This window comes from Sphaerodactylus townsendi, linkage group LG13 (genome assembly GCF_021028975.2).
Source record: "Sphaerodactylus townsendi isolate TG3544 linkage group LG13, MPM_Stown_v2.3, whole genome shotgun sequence".
Lineage (NCBI taxonomy): Eukaryota > Metazoa > Chordata > Lepidosauria > Squamata > Sphaerodactylidae > Sphaerodactylus > Sphaerodactylus townsendi.
Genome location: NC_059437.1, coordinates 31,945,132 through 31,956,598, shown reverse-complemented (window position 1 = coordinate 31,956,598; position 11,467 = coordinate 31,945,132). Strand labels below are relative to the sequence as shown.

The window sequence follows — 11,467 nt, the reverse complement described above, 5'->3', positions numbered from 1 at the left end:
TATCCTTCTTGCATCGTGACTCTGAGGCCCCTTCCGCACACGCAAAATAATGCGTTTTCAAACCACTTTCACAACTGTTTGCAAGTGGATTTTGCTATTCTGCACAGCTTCAAAGAGCACTGAAAGCAGTTTGAAAGTGCATTATTCTGCATGTGCGGAATGAGCCTGAGTCTGATTTAAGCCATCCTGCTCCCAACAAGGTCCAACTGTTGTACCTTACAGTGGCCAGATCTGAATGTCTGAAGAAACTGTGTCATTGTTGACCTCACTAACTGTTCCAGAGTGTGGAGTTACAAGATGTCACAATGGTTCCGGGGCTGCTCAACATGCAGAGAGCTGTCCTGCAGTGCAAAAGGCAGCTGGGGCATGTTTATTACCATAAAACATGGAGGTAAGGCAAGAATCAGCCACAGGTCCCCATAGACATGGTTCTTGGCTGGAGTGAAAGTAAGGAAGGCATTCAGCAGCTTCTGGGCGATTGGGATTGGGAGCCTGGACAGATGTAAATGGGGCACCATCTCTAAAAGAACACAGCTGGTCCTTCATTAAATTGGTAGGTGCACAAAAAGGATGGTCAGGAGAACTTGCTACCCATCCCTTGTAAGAATTTAACTGCTCATTCAGCTTCATTATGATTGTTTTTTTAAAAGCTCATTAGTCATGTGATCACCATTATACCCCCCAGCCCCTTATAATTAAGATACCATGCTCTGCCAAACTGATTGACTATATAATTGCTACATGTCAGGATCTGCTTCCTGAAACACTATTCTTCTCCATTCCATTTTCCACCAGTGTCATCACCCCCCCCCCTCAAAAAAACATGCATGTTTTTGAAAACCTCACATTGGAAATGAAAAGAATTTTTTACCCTGGGAGAAAAAAAATATCAGTGCCTACGCCATGAATGCTAAGTAACCCAGAACCTGCCACAATTGTGGGCAGATTGCAGAGCGTGGTACTGCATGGGAAGCCACCTCTGGCCACTGATGGGATGCCTACGGGAAACAGGGCCCTGGCAGCCATCTCCGCTCCTTCTCTTGCAGACAACCAACAATTCCTGGCCAACATTAACTGTTCATTCTTACTATTAATGAATTACATACGTGACAAGGCAGGACTCGACAAGTCAGGTGAGATTACCGTGGGATTCCAGAAGCCCAAAAGGGGGCAGTGCCTGTTACTTTGGATTTCGCAGAGCGGCTGTTGGAGGGCTGGAGCATGATTGTGGATTTAGAATCTGCAAAACCCAGATTCTATGCAGCACTCAGCACAGCAGATTGTGGACATAATGGGGTGGGTTAAGATTATAGGTATATAATGTTGGTCCACAGAAAAATTCCAAAAACTGTAATTTAATACCCTTTTTATTAGGACCAACCATCATACAATAGCAAGCTTTCAAGAGCCCCAGAACTCCTCATCAGATTGGATCTGTAGAAAAACAAGAAAAGAAGTTTAGGAAAGAAAAAAGTTGCTTCATATAGTACGAGAGAGGCCTCTCCACCATGCCCTGAAAATGAAATATCTTTTTTCTTCCTTCCCCCAATCCCTTTTTTTGGGTAGTAGTTTGTAATGAACATTTCCCCTCTTGATGAAGAATTCTGGGGAACTTGCAAGCTTGCATTGCTAAATTATATTTTGGTTGATCCTAATGAAGAAGATATTACCTGACATCTGAGGAAGCATCACATTTTTCCAGGTGCAAAATGCTGACACTGGTGACATCACCGTACTAAAAATGCATTCTTTGAGGAATTATATCCATCAAAGCAGTAAAAATTGCATATTTTTTAGAACAATAACTGAAACATACAGAAACAGGAGATATTGGGAAGATGTAGAATTTCAAATCTTGCAGACAGTTTGGACTTCTTTTACCTGAGCTGGAAACTGCCCACACGGGCTTAGTGTAATTGCTCATGGGGATATCCGTAGGTGGGAGAGATAAAAGGCTTTCCTGGAGCAGAATTTTAACTGCTGAGACAAAGAATAACACCTGGTTCTGCTTGCTGGAGGTAACTGATCATAGTGGTCTGGATCTATAGATGATGGTTAGCCGCAACAGCTATATGGAACCTCCATGCCCACAGGCAGTATACCAGATGCTGAGTGTATCTAGCAAGGAAGATAAGGGCAGCCATGCTGGAGCAGACCCATGATCTGTCTAATCCAGTGTTATGCTTTGCACATGTCATTGGCCAACCAAATGTTCTCTGAAGGTTTATGTGCAAGGGGAAGGCTGATCTTGGAGTGTCCTGCTGCTCATGGTTAAATTCTGTTGGAATCCTTGGTTTGATTCAGCATGGCTGCTGTTCTCCTCTTAGGTGTACCTGGCTCATGTTCTCCCTCCTCTGTGTCTCTCACACACAAAATTCCTTGATCCCTTTCTCTTTGCCAAAGAAGCAGAAAACAGTCTGTTTCTTGGGCTCATTTTATAATCTAAAAGAGGTCAGCGATAGAACAGTTGTTCAAGGTGTGTCAGTGTCGTGTAATTTGGTCTTGAGGTTTGATTTCCCAATGAGAGTTGTGTTTCATTATTTTCCTGAGTGCTATTTGGAAATGGCTACCCCTGTGTGGGACTGATCCTCCTGCTTAGGTTTTGATCTCAGCACTTGCAACTGTTTAAAGCAGAGCAAAGCAGAGCAAAGAACTTGACTAGACACTTCTGTCATATCTTTTAACTTGTGAAGGTTTTACATTTTATTTCTTATTCCTAGGTCAGAACTAGGCTGAAGGTGGATGGAGGTCCACCAGTGAATCATGGCTCAGTTCCTGGTGGACCACTTGGTTCCTGCTGGTGCCTGGGATGACGAACCCTCTTCTGTTTACATTGTGCAGTAACCACTTCTCCACGCATTATGTTTGAACTGCTTCACAGTAAAATTGCAAGCTCAGTAAAACAATACAATATTTTTTCTTTAAAAAAATCAAATATTTAACAATTAAAATCAGAATAGAGAAGCAGTTAAAGAAGCAACTTGAAATGTAAGAAGGCAGAGCAGAGTTTAAGATTTTGGTAATGCTTGCCTGTCTGGTTGATACGGGCGCAAAGAATGTTGGTCTGATCTCAAAAAGCACTTTATGAAGCACTTTATTAATGTTTCAGGATCCCTGGTTGATATGGAGCAGTGCAAAGAATGTTGGTCTGATCTCGAAAAGCGCTTTATTAAAAGCACTTTATTAAGATTTCAGGATCCCTGTTGTGCCTAAAGAGACTGGGCGGAATCACTGTTACTTTCACAAGTCACATAGATACAAGTTAGAATACAGACTGAAGCTGGTCCATAGATGATCTGAGAGTTTGAGCCAGGTGGGGCAAAGTCCAGACAGTAAATGGAAGCGTGAAGTGGGGAGACAACTCAGGGGCAAGAATCCACACCCACACACCATCTTTTTGATTCTTTTTCAGAACTTATTGACTTGTGTGAAGAAAATGGAACATTGAAGCTGCTTTTCCTGGTCAAGTTCCCAGAAGAAAGTGCCACCAAGTTTCTCACCCCCCGAATAACCTACTACATTTGTAGGGTAGAACGTGGCGCCCCAGGTATTCACAAGGTCTGGGAAAGTCACAACAGCAGGCCAGCAATTCATCATTGCTCCAGCCCCAAAACTATTTGAATGAAACTGATTATTTTATTTAGTCCAAAAACCTCTCCTCTCACAGTGGCTCTCCAAGGGTTCAGGTACAGAAGAACTTTCTCAGCAACAACTACTGAGATTTTTTTATCTGGCAAGCAAACCTGGGAGTTTTTGATATGCCAAACATGTGTGCTATCCTGAGCCACAACCCTCTCTTTTCAAAAGAGTAGTCAGGCATACACAGATTTCTTTCCTGAGGGTCACCAACAACGTTGTAGACACAGATTGTAGACACCCGTTTTAAAATGTTAAGCTTTTCTTCTCACTCCTGAAGTTACAAGGATTAGATTTTTTAAAAAGAAACTGACTTTTCCTTAGATTGTTGAAAAGGATGGGCAAGAACAGATGCACAAAACCAGATCCCAGCCTGCCTGACCAGGTTGATTTAGCCCTCGCTGTTACAATAACATATGGTAGGCAGACAGTCATTTTAAGTATGTGTCTTCCATAAAGTGATATGCAAATTAGCAGTGGTCATTCTCCTACTCCTCCCACCCCTTGGTAACGAACACAAGATGTTCACACAGCCACCTGCCTACCTGTCAGCCAGAGTGTGATCCTCCCTGGTTAATGCATGCCCACTTTTTAAAGAATTGATCATGTTACATATCTGTTTGCACCCTCATATCTAGTCACTCTGCTCCTTTCCTTGATGTGCCAAGAGGTACCCGGTCTTGAATCATAGAATCATAGGAATCATAGAGTTGGAAGAGATCACAAGGGCCATCGAGTCGCACCCCCTGCAATGCAGGAATGCATAATCAAAGCACTCCTGACAGATGACCATCCAGCCTCTGTTTAAAAACCTCCAAAGAAGGAGACTCCGAGGCAGTGCATTCTACTGTCGAACAGCCCTTGCTGTCAGGAAATTTTTTCTGATGTTTAGGTGGAATCTCTTTTCCTTCACATTGAATCCATTACTCCGGTCCTAGTCTCCAGTGCAGCAGAAAACAAGCTTGCTCCCTCACCAACGTGACATTCCTTCAAATATCTAAACATGGCTATAATGTCACCTCTTAACCTTCTCTTCACCAAACCAAACATACCCAGCTCCCTAAGTCTCTCCTCGTAGGGTATGGATTCCAGAACATTTTGGTTGCCCTCCTCTCGACCTGTTCCAGCTTCAATATCCTTTTTGAATTGCGGTGCTTAGTACTTGCATTTATCCAAGTGTCTGCAACCTCTCTATTAGCAGTAAAGGTCATTGATTATATTTATTTATTTATTTATTTATATTTTAGATTTCTAGGCCGCCTCTTCCCCGAAGGGCTCGTTTGTAAAGTTTAGTTTGTAAAGTATCAATCAGAGGCACTCATTCCTTATCTCAGTGCTTTGCTGAGTAGAAATATAATGCAAGTACAATCCTGACACATGTAACAAGTCCCAACAGCTTATGGGGGCCTGTTTCTTTGCAGGGACCAAACAAGAAAATGGCTACCGGGCTTTCCACCCTATATTCAAGCAGCCACCATTGGATTTGATTGGTAGGAACCTGCAGGGCTAAGTCTGTACTGGGGTTCTGTCTTGACATCCATTTCTAATACTCCTAGAGCTCATCCCTGGGGCAGACAAAGTAACAGGAGATGCAAAATACTCTTGAGCAGATGCAAAATGCTTGTCTTTCACCAGTAAGTATGGAGAGTTTCCCCACCTCAGGAAGAGCACTTCCTTCCAGAACTGAGGTGTATCCAGACGGATGTGAACATCGCTGAATCTCTTCTTCTCAAAACCAAGCACTGGGAATCTGCCTCTTCGGATACTGATGGGTGAAAGAGGGATAATCAGGCCACTGAGCCGGCAGTCAGAGCAGAACTGATGCCGCAAGACCCTGGGCCTGGCACAAGGATGGTCTGTCCTCTAGAGTTCAGGGTGCAGGTGAATGGGTAGGGGCTGCATCTCATGTCAAGTCCAGGCAGTTGCTAACATCCAGTAGATCTCTGGTTGATCCTGAAACAGCTCTAAGTCTTCTCCTGTTCTCCTAAGAGCTACTCCAAACTGTATTTTGATCATGATGTGACATCACCTCATGGGTCAGTAATAACCCAACACTAACCTTTAAGCAAAGCAGCTCACTGCCTTTGTCAGATACAATTCTCAGACTGCAAAGTGAAAAGAATAGTGGTCTCCCAACACGTCTTTGGTGAAAACAAAAATAGCCGAGACTTGCAACATTTGGGGAATGGGCAGTGAACTCCTAAGGGCCTGACCACGGTGACCAGCTGCACCGTAACTGTGGCACCTCTACTCTGCTCCCTGTTTGGCTTTCTCCTGTGGCTGGCAGCAAAAAAGTGTGGTAGTGACTGGGTCACACAGTTCAGTGACCAAGAACGTAGGACACCCCCCCCCCCGCCCCCGTCTGTTCAAGCAGATGTATGACAGGTTATAGAAGAATGAGTAGGCAGATTGCAGCACCTGTGATGCAAATCATTCTCCCCAACAACCCTCAAAGGGCACCCAGGCACACACAAAGACACAGTTGTGGCCAATGAAGGCACTTTATTGGGGGCTTCAGGGGGCAGAAAACCACAATCCATCTCTGCATAACCTCAGGAGAAATGGGTGTTCCTCTCCTGGGGCAGCTTCCAAATGAGGCAAAGGATCAAGAGGGGCTGTAGGCCTGATGCCTTCCGGAGGCAGGCATGTTCTGCAGTCAGGGCATAGTGTGGCACAGAGGTTCAGTGGTCAGAACCAGAGCTCTCCTTGCAGAATGACAAAACACAGACTTGTCCGTCGGTGACAAGGGGCCAAGAACTCCTTGGTGGGTGCTGACAGGTCCCTCAGGGGTCACCAAAGAATGAACACTCAGTGGCCCTTGGGCTGGGCCTCTATTGCCACGGCAGCCCTCCTTGGCAAAGGCTCTTGCCATTCAATATGCCCTTACCTGTCTGTCTCCAAACCAACAACAAATGATGGATCCACCTGGGCACCCACTCCACGGGTGCCTCCTCCTGCAAGGGAATGGTTATCCACTTCTCTCAGCATGGAGCTCCACGACCGCCCCCCATCGCACCCTGTCTGCAGGGAAGCCCAGCTGCCGCCTGAACTGCCAGTCCAGTGCATGGCTGAAACCTTGGATTCCTTAATCGGGCAGCTATTCCAGTACAGTTCCCATTCACCAAACCCCCTTGTGCACAGGGGCCATTGTGAGAGGAGGGATGGAGGGCTCCTGCCGCTCCCTGTGGCTGCCCGACTAGGGTGTGGGAGCGGGTATTGTTGGGGTAGCACCTAGCCATGGACGACAGGAAAGGGGGAAAGAGGTTGGGGGAACAATTCCCTACTTACATGTCAGTAAGCAGCTGTCCCTTTGGGTCCTGGCTGAGGACATGGGGTATCTGTTCAGGACTGAGAGAGGTCAGCTACAGAGAGTGGACTTTGCTCCCCTGCTGATTGTTTATGCAAAGTGCTTGCCCTGTAGTACCCCCTGCGCCTTTTCTGCCACAAAGGTGCCTCACTGCTCACCCCAAGTCTGCAGGGCAAGGAGCTGTCAGACAGCTTCCCATGCCATGTGCTCTACCTCATGAATTGAGGGACATCCTGGCTGCATTTTCAGTAGGGCTGGGGGGTGGGGGCACGTGATTGGGTGCTGGGGAGGGAGCTTGGCCACCGCAGGCGAGGGTGATGACTGGCAGGGCCCTTAGGCAGTATCCTAAGCTGCCTGGTGCCTCATGGGTGTGGCTGCGGCAGTGGGGGGCACTTGTTTCTTGCTGTACTATAGCTGCCTGTGGGCTGCACCATGACTATGACTTCTATGGTGTCGTATGCTGTTATCATGCTTTACTGTGTTAGCCACCTTGAGCATTCTCTGAAGAGGCAGCAAGCAAATTTCCTAAAGAGATAAATGTGCATGGAGAAGGCTCTTTTAAAAATATGCAGTCCAGGTCTCTTTTAGGCATCCCTGTTTTCCCTGCAGATTCCCTGCGCAACCAGTGTGACTTTCTGGAGCGAAGCCGCCTGAAGATGCTTCGGAACCAAGACGGCAAGAAACCCCCGACTATGGAGGCTCTCCTTTCCTCCATGGCAGGCCAGGTGGTGGTGAGGATTTTGTGCCTGTTTGATCCTTACAAATGAATTGGCGTCAGGATTTGATTAATGTAAACTGTGGAGTACTTGCCGCTCCTACTACTGGAGCATAATACAGGGACAACCAGGCTGGTATGCCTGTGATCAGAGGGGAAACTGACTGAGAAGTTGGTTGAAGTGTAGAGGAAACTAGAAAATGTAAGAGGACAAATACACTAGGCCTTTCTTTCTCCGTTTCTCTCCTCCCCTGCCCAATCATCCCGTGACTGGAAAGCACAGCAAACTTGAGATTTGGTAGCCATGCTAAGTTTCGGAACCAGCTGTTTTAGATAAACAAGCTCACTCCTGTCCCTCCAGGTCCAAATCTTGGCCCTCTTCAGCAAGCGAGGCCTGTCTCATGAACTGTGAAAAAGCACCTTCCTTCTTGGCTCCCAGTCCAGCTCAACTAGTTGTACCTGGGGAGTGGCAAACTCTTTTTCACCATCAAACTTCATACATGCCACACAGACATATGGTTGCCAACCTAAAGCTGCCAGAGTTGGGAAATACCTGGACCTTTTTGAGGGTGGAGTTTAAGGGAGAGAGGGACTCCAATGCCGTATAGTTGTCTTAGTCGACCTTCCAAAGCAGCCATTTTCTCCAGATGAACTGATCTCTGTCACCTGGAGATGTGTTGTAACAGCAGATCTCCAGCCAGCACCTGGAGGTTGGCAACCCTATGCCAACTTCAGATAGTGGGGCCTGGTGATCTTCCCGAATTACAACTGATCTCCACACTACAGGTATCAATTCTTGTGGAGAAAATGGCTGCTCTGGAGGGTGGACTCCATGGAATTATACTGTGCTAAGGTCACTTCCCAAGCCCTGCCCTCCATAGGTTCCACCCCAAATCTTCATAAATGTCCCTATGGTTTTGGAAGCCTTACAAACACCATTTGTAAGGATTTGGGGGCAGAAGGATTGGGGGAGGAGTGGAAAGGAGATTGTAAGTCCCTCCAGGACTGTTGGCAACTTTAAAAAGAAGCCAGGGGGTGATTGTCTTTTCCTTTAGCAGAATTGCTATGCCTTCACCAGTTGTCTACCGATGTGACTTATGCAAGTGCAGCTTTTTCCTAGTTTGTGGCTGTTGAACTGTGGGTGTCTGTCATGCAGGCACTGTGGCCCAGCCGGGGGAATTGTCTCCAAGTCTGCAAACAGCCCCTTTCTCCTTTCTTGCCCAACCCCACAAAAATAATCCGGTTATCACTATTGGCTATGCAAGCTTTCCTGAATGGACCCTTTTCAATAGCAGTTTGAACCAGCCAAGAAGAACCATTACCACCCTCCCTGTCTGTGGTTCAGTCCATGTGATCAAGGCCCTGTCTTGAGGAAGCTGATCTGGAACCCTGGGACACTTCCATCCATTCCTAACCCCCCAGGCACAATGGTTTCCTCGGGCGCTGCCTCTGCGCCCCGTAACGGCCACTGTCTTCTCTGCTCAGGGGAGAAGTGCTGGAAAGGCTGGAGTGAGTGCGGTGGGTGGCACAGACGAGGATGGCGCGCCTCGTAAGTTGACCGGAGCCACCAAGGGCAGAATGGAGGCCAGCAGAAAGGACAAGCACCGCTAAAAAAGGCTTGAAACTATGGCCAGAGGGAGCCAGGAAGGGTCTGTGGGGCCCCAGATACTGGACCTGCAGAGCTCACTGCCATTCTGCCCCGTGCTTGAATAAACACTTGGCTACAAGAGTGTTCAGGCCTCCTGTCTTTCTTGGGATGCTGGGAAAAAAAGCACTTTGGAGCGGAGAGTGGATTGCAGCTGCCTTATCTATTGAACCCATTTTGCATTCAGAGCTGGAGCCCTTCTGTTTTTAAAGCTGATGTCACCAGGGAGGCTTCTGATTGGAAGCTCTGAAGGGAAGCTGCAGCAGAAAGTGGATTTGCCAGAACATGGTGAAAAGAAGCTCTCAGCAAACAGCACTGTTATGTGTGGGGGGGTGGGGGGTGGGGGGAGCATTGATGGGCAGTTGCAAGGCCTGTGCAGACTTGTGCATTCCTTCCTCCCTTTGATGCACACCCTCTGAGCTGGTTGTTTGGTAGCCCTTCCTCTTTGGAAAAAAAGTCAGGGGAATCTAGTGGCATTTGCTGGGTCATCATAAGAAAAGTGTAAGTGATGAGGGCTTGGATTTCCAGTGCCTTAGATGTCAGGCAGGGGGGACAGCAAACAACATAAAGGATTAGAATGCAGCAAAAGCAGGAATGCTGTTGGTGATTTCCTTGCTGTAGTAGATCAGGCAGCGGTATCAATTTGTGGTGCCCTGAAAGGAATATTGAGATCAGACTCTGTGAATATGAGAGGCCAGTTAAAATTAGAATTAAGCTCTAAGAGATACAGTAGCATTAAGTCAGGACCCTCTATCTTGGTTTTCACAGAAAGAGAAAACAACATACATGGGATGATTGTAAGATTCTGGGCATTTTAAAATATTGGATGCAAGCTTTCAGGTTATGCAGAGCTTTTCTGCATGTTTAGATATGTCTGTGTAATTTACAGGAACCCTGCCTTAGCATGGTTGGTTATCTGATGATGCAACAAGATAAATGATGTAGTGGGGCCACGTAATGGGATTGACAGTCTGCATTTCCACTTTTATGCTGGATTTTCTTTGCATACTACAATGTTATGAATTTTAAAATTGGGTCGTCATTCCACAGGGGCAAAGGGGTAGGGATCTGTTTGTTCTGCTTTTTAATAGGGCCCTTATTTTCCTTCTTTAGAAAAAAAACTTTAATGACTACAGGTTCATGCTGCAAACATGGTACAGTTGTGCATGGCGGCAGACAACACTCCCAGGCAAGCTCCTATCCAGTTTGAAACTGGCTCAAATGCTGTGGGACATCCCCAAAAACACACAGGAAGGTAGAGAGAAGACTAATGGGCTCAAACAAGGCATTGCTGCAATGGCTGCTGGGTTAAGAAATCCTCAGTCCGTCCACATCAGTAGAGCTGTCAGTCGCTATGGGTAAGTTTAGTGCACTGCACTGCACCACGATTTGAATCAGGATTACGTCTGCCCCAGTTGCCAGATGTCTTCAAATCAGATTTTAGTGGTCAGGGACATATTGCCATTAAGTTCAGTGTATTTTAAAAAAATGTTGCTTTTAATATTTTTAGCAGCATGTAGTCTGATGCAAACATAATCTTTTGCATGAGTGATTAAGACAGAGGGTACATAGTGTATTGCCACCTAGTAGTTTAAACGTTTACTTACAAAGAACAAAGGAGATTATGCAAATTGCACCTGCCTTATCTGCTGGCTCTACAATTATATAAATAGCATTTTGTAATAATTCATGTAAAGGATTTTTGTCATGTTATAACAAGCTATAGTTCTGTACCTTCCTCAGTGTAATTCCAGGAGAAAATCAAAGCTTGTTTGCTGCTGTCTTTACTTCAAAATGGGTGAGCAGGTGAGGAGGACTCCCTATGGGCAAGGATTGTAAGTGCCAGAGAATATTAAAGGCACTTCCCAGATCCAGAAGCAAAGCCTGAATTGAGTGTCAGAGCCTTTGTGCACTTGTAGAGTGCTTTCATCCTAGACTAGGCAGTCCAGGTGGATTTGTACTTAGAAACTAAGCTTCCAGGTGAGGTTTGGGCTCTGACATTGGAATTGTCTTTTGAAAGTCTTGCATTATTCTTTCCCTCACAATTGAATGTTTTAAGGGCTATAAGCACAGAGAGAAATGGGGGAGGTTAAAGTAACTATCACTCTATTTTGCTGCTGGTGATAGGATCCTGGAAAGGGAGGCAAATACCTCCCCAAATGAA

The 11,467-nt window shown here is 46.1% G+C and overlaps 1 protein-coding gene across 1 annotated transcript; it reads left to right on the top strand.

The window, feature by feature from the left end:
- The first annotated feature begins 366 nt into the window (after nt 1-366).
- LG13HXorf65 (linkage group 13 CXorf65 homolog) lies at nt 367-9,269 on the top strand. The gene is made up of 6 exons (XM_048514009.1): nt 367-391; nt 1,047-1,133; nt 3,413-3,547; nt 5,058-5,126; nt 7,553-7,674; nt 9,144-9,269. Exons 1-6 carry the CDS (start codon nt 367-369, stop codon nt 9,267-9,269), a joined length of 564 nt encoding a protein of 187 aa, XP_048369966.1.
- Nucleotides 9,270-11,467: the final 2,198 nt, after the last annotated feature.

Coding starts and splice junctions, on each gene's coding strand:
- LG13HXorf65 (XM_048514009.1), top strand. CDS start 367: ATGTTTATTACCATAAAACATGGAG. Junction 1,134..3,412: donor GGCAGGACTCGACAAGTCAG/GTGAGATTACCG, acceptor ATTCTTTTTCAG/AACTTATTGACTTGTGTGAA. Junction 7,675..9,143: donor CCATGGCAGGCCAGGTGGTG/GTGAGGATTTTG, acceptor TTCTCTGCTCAG/GGGAGAAGTGCTGGAAAGGC.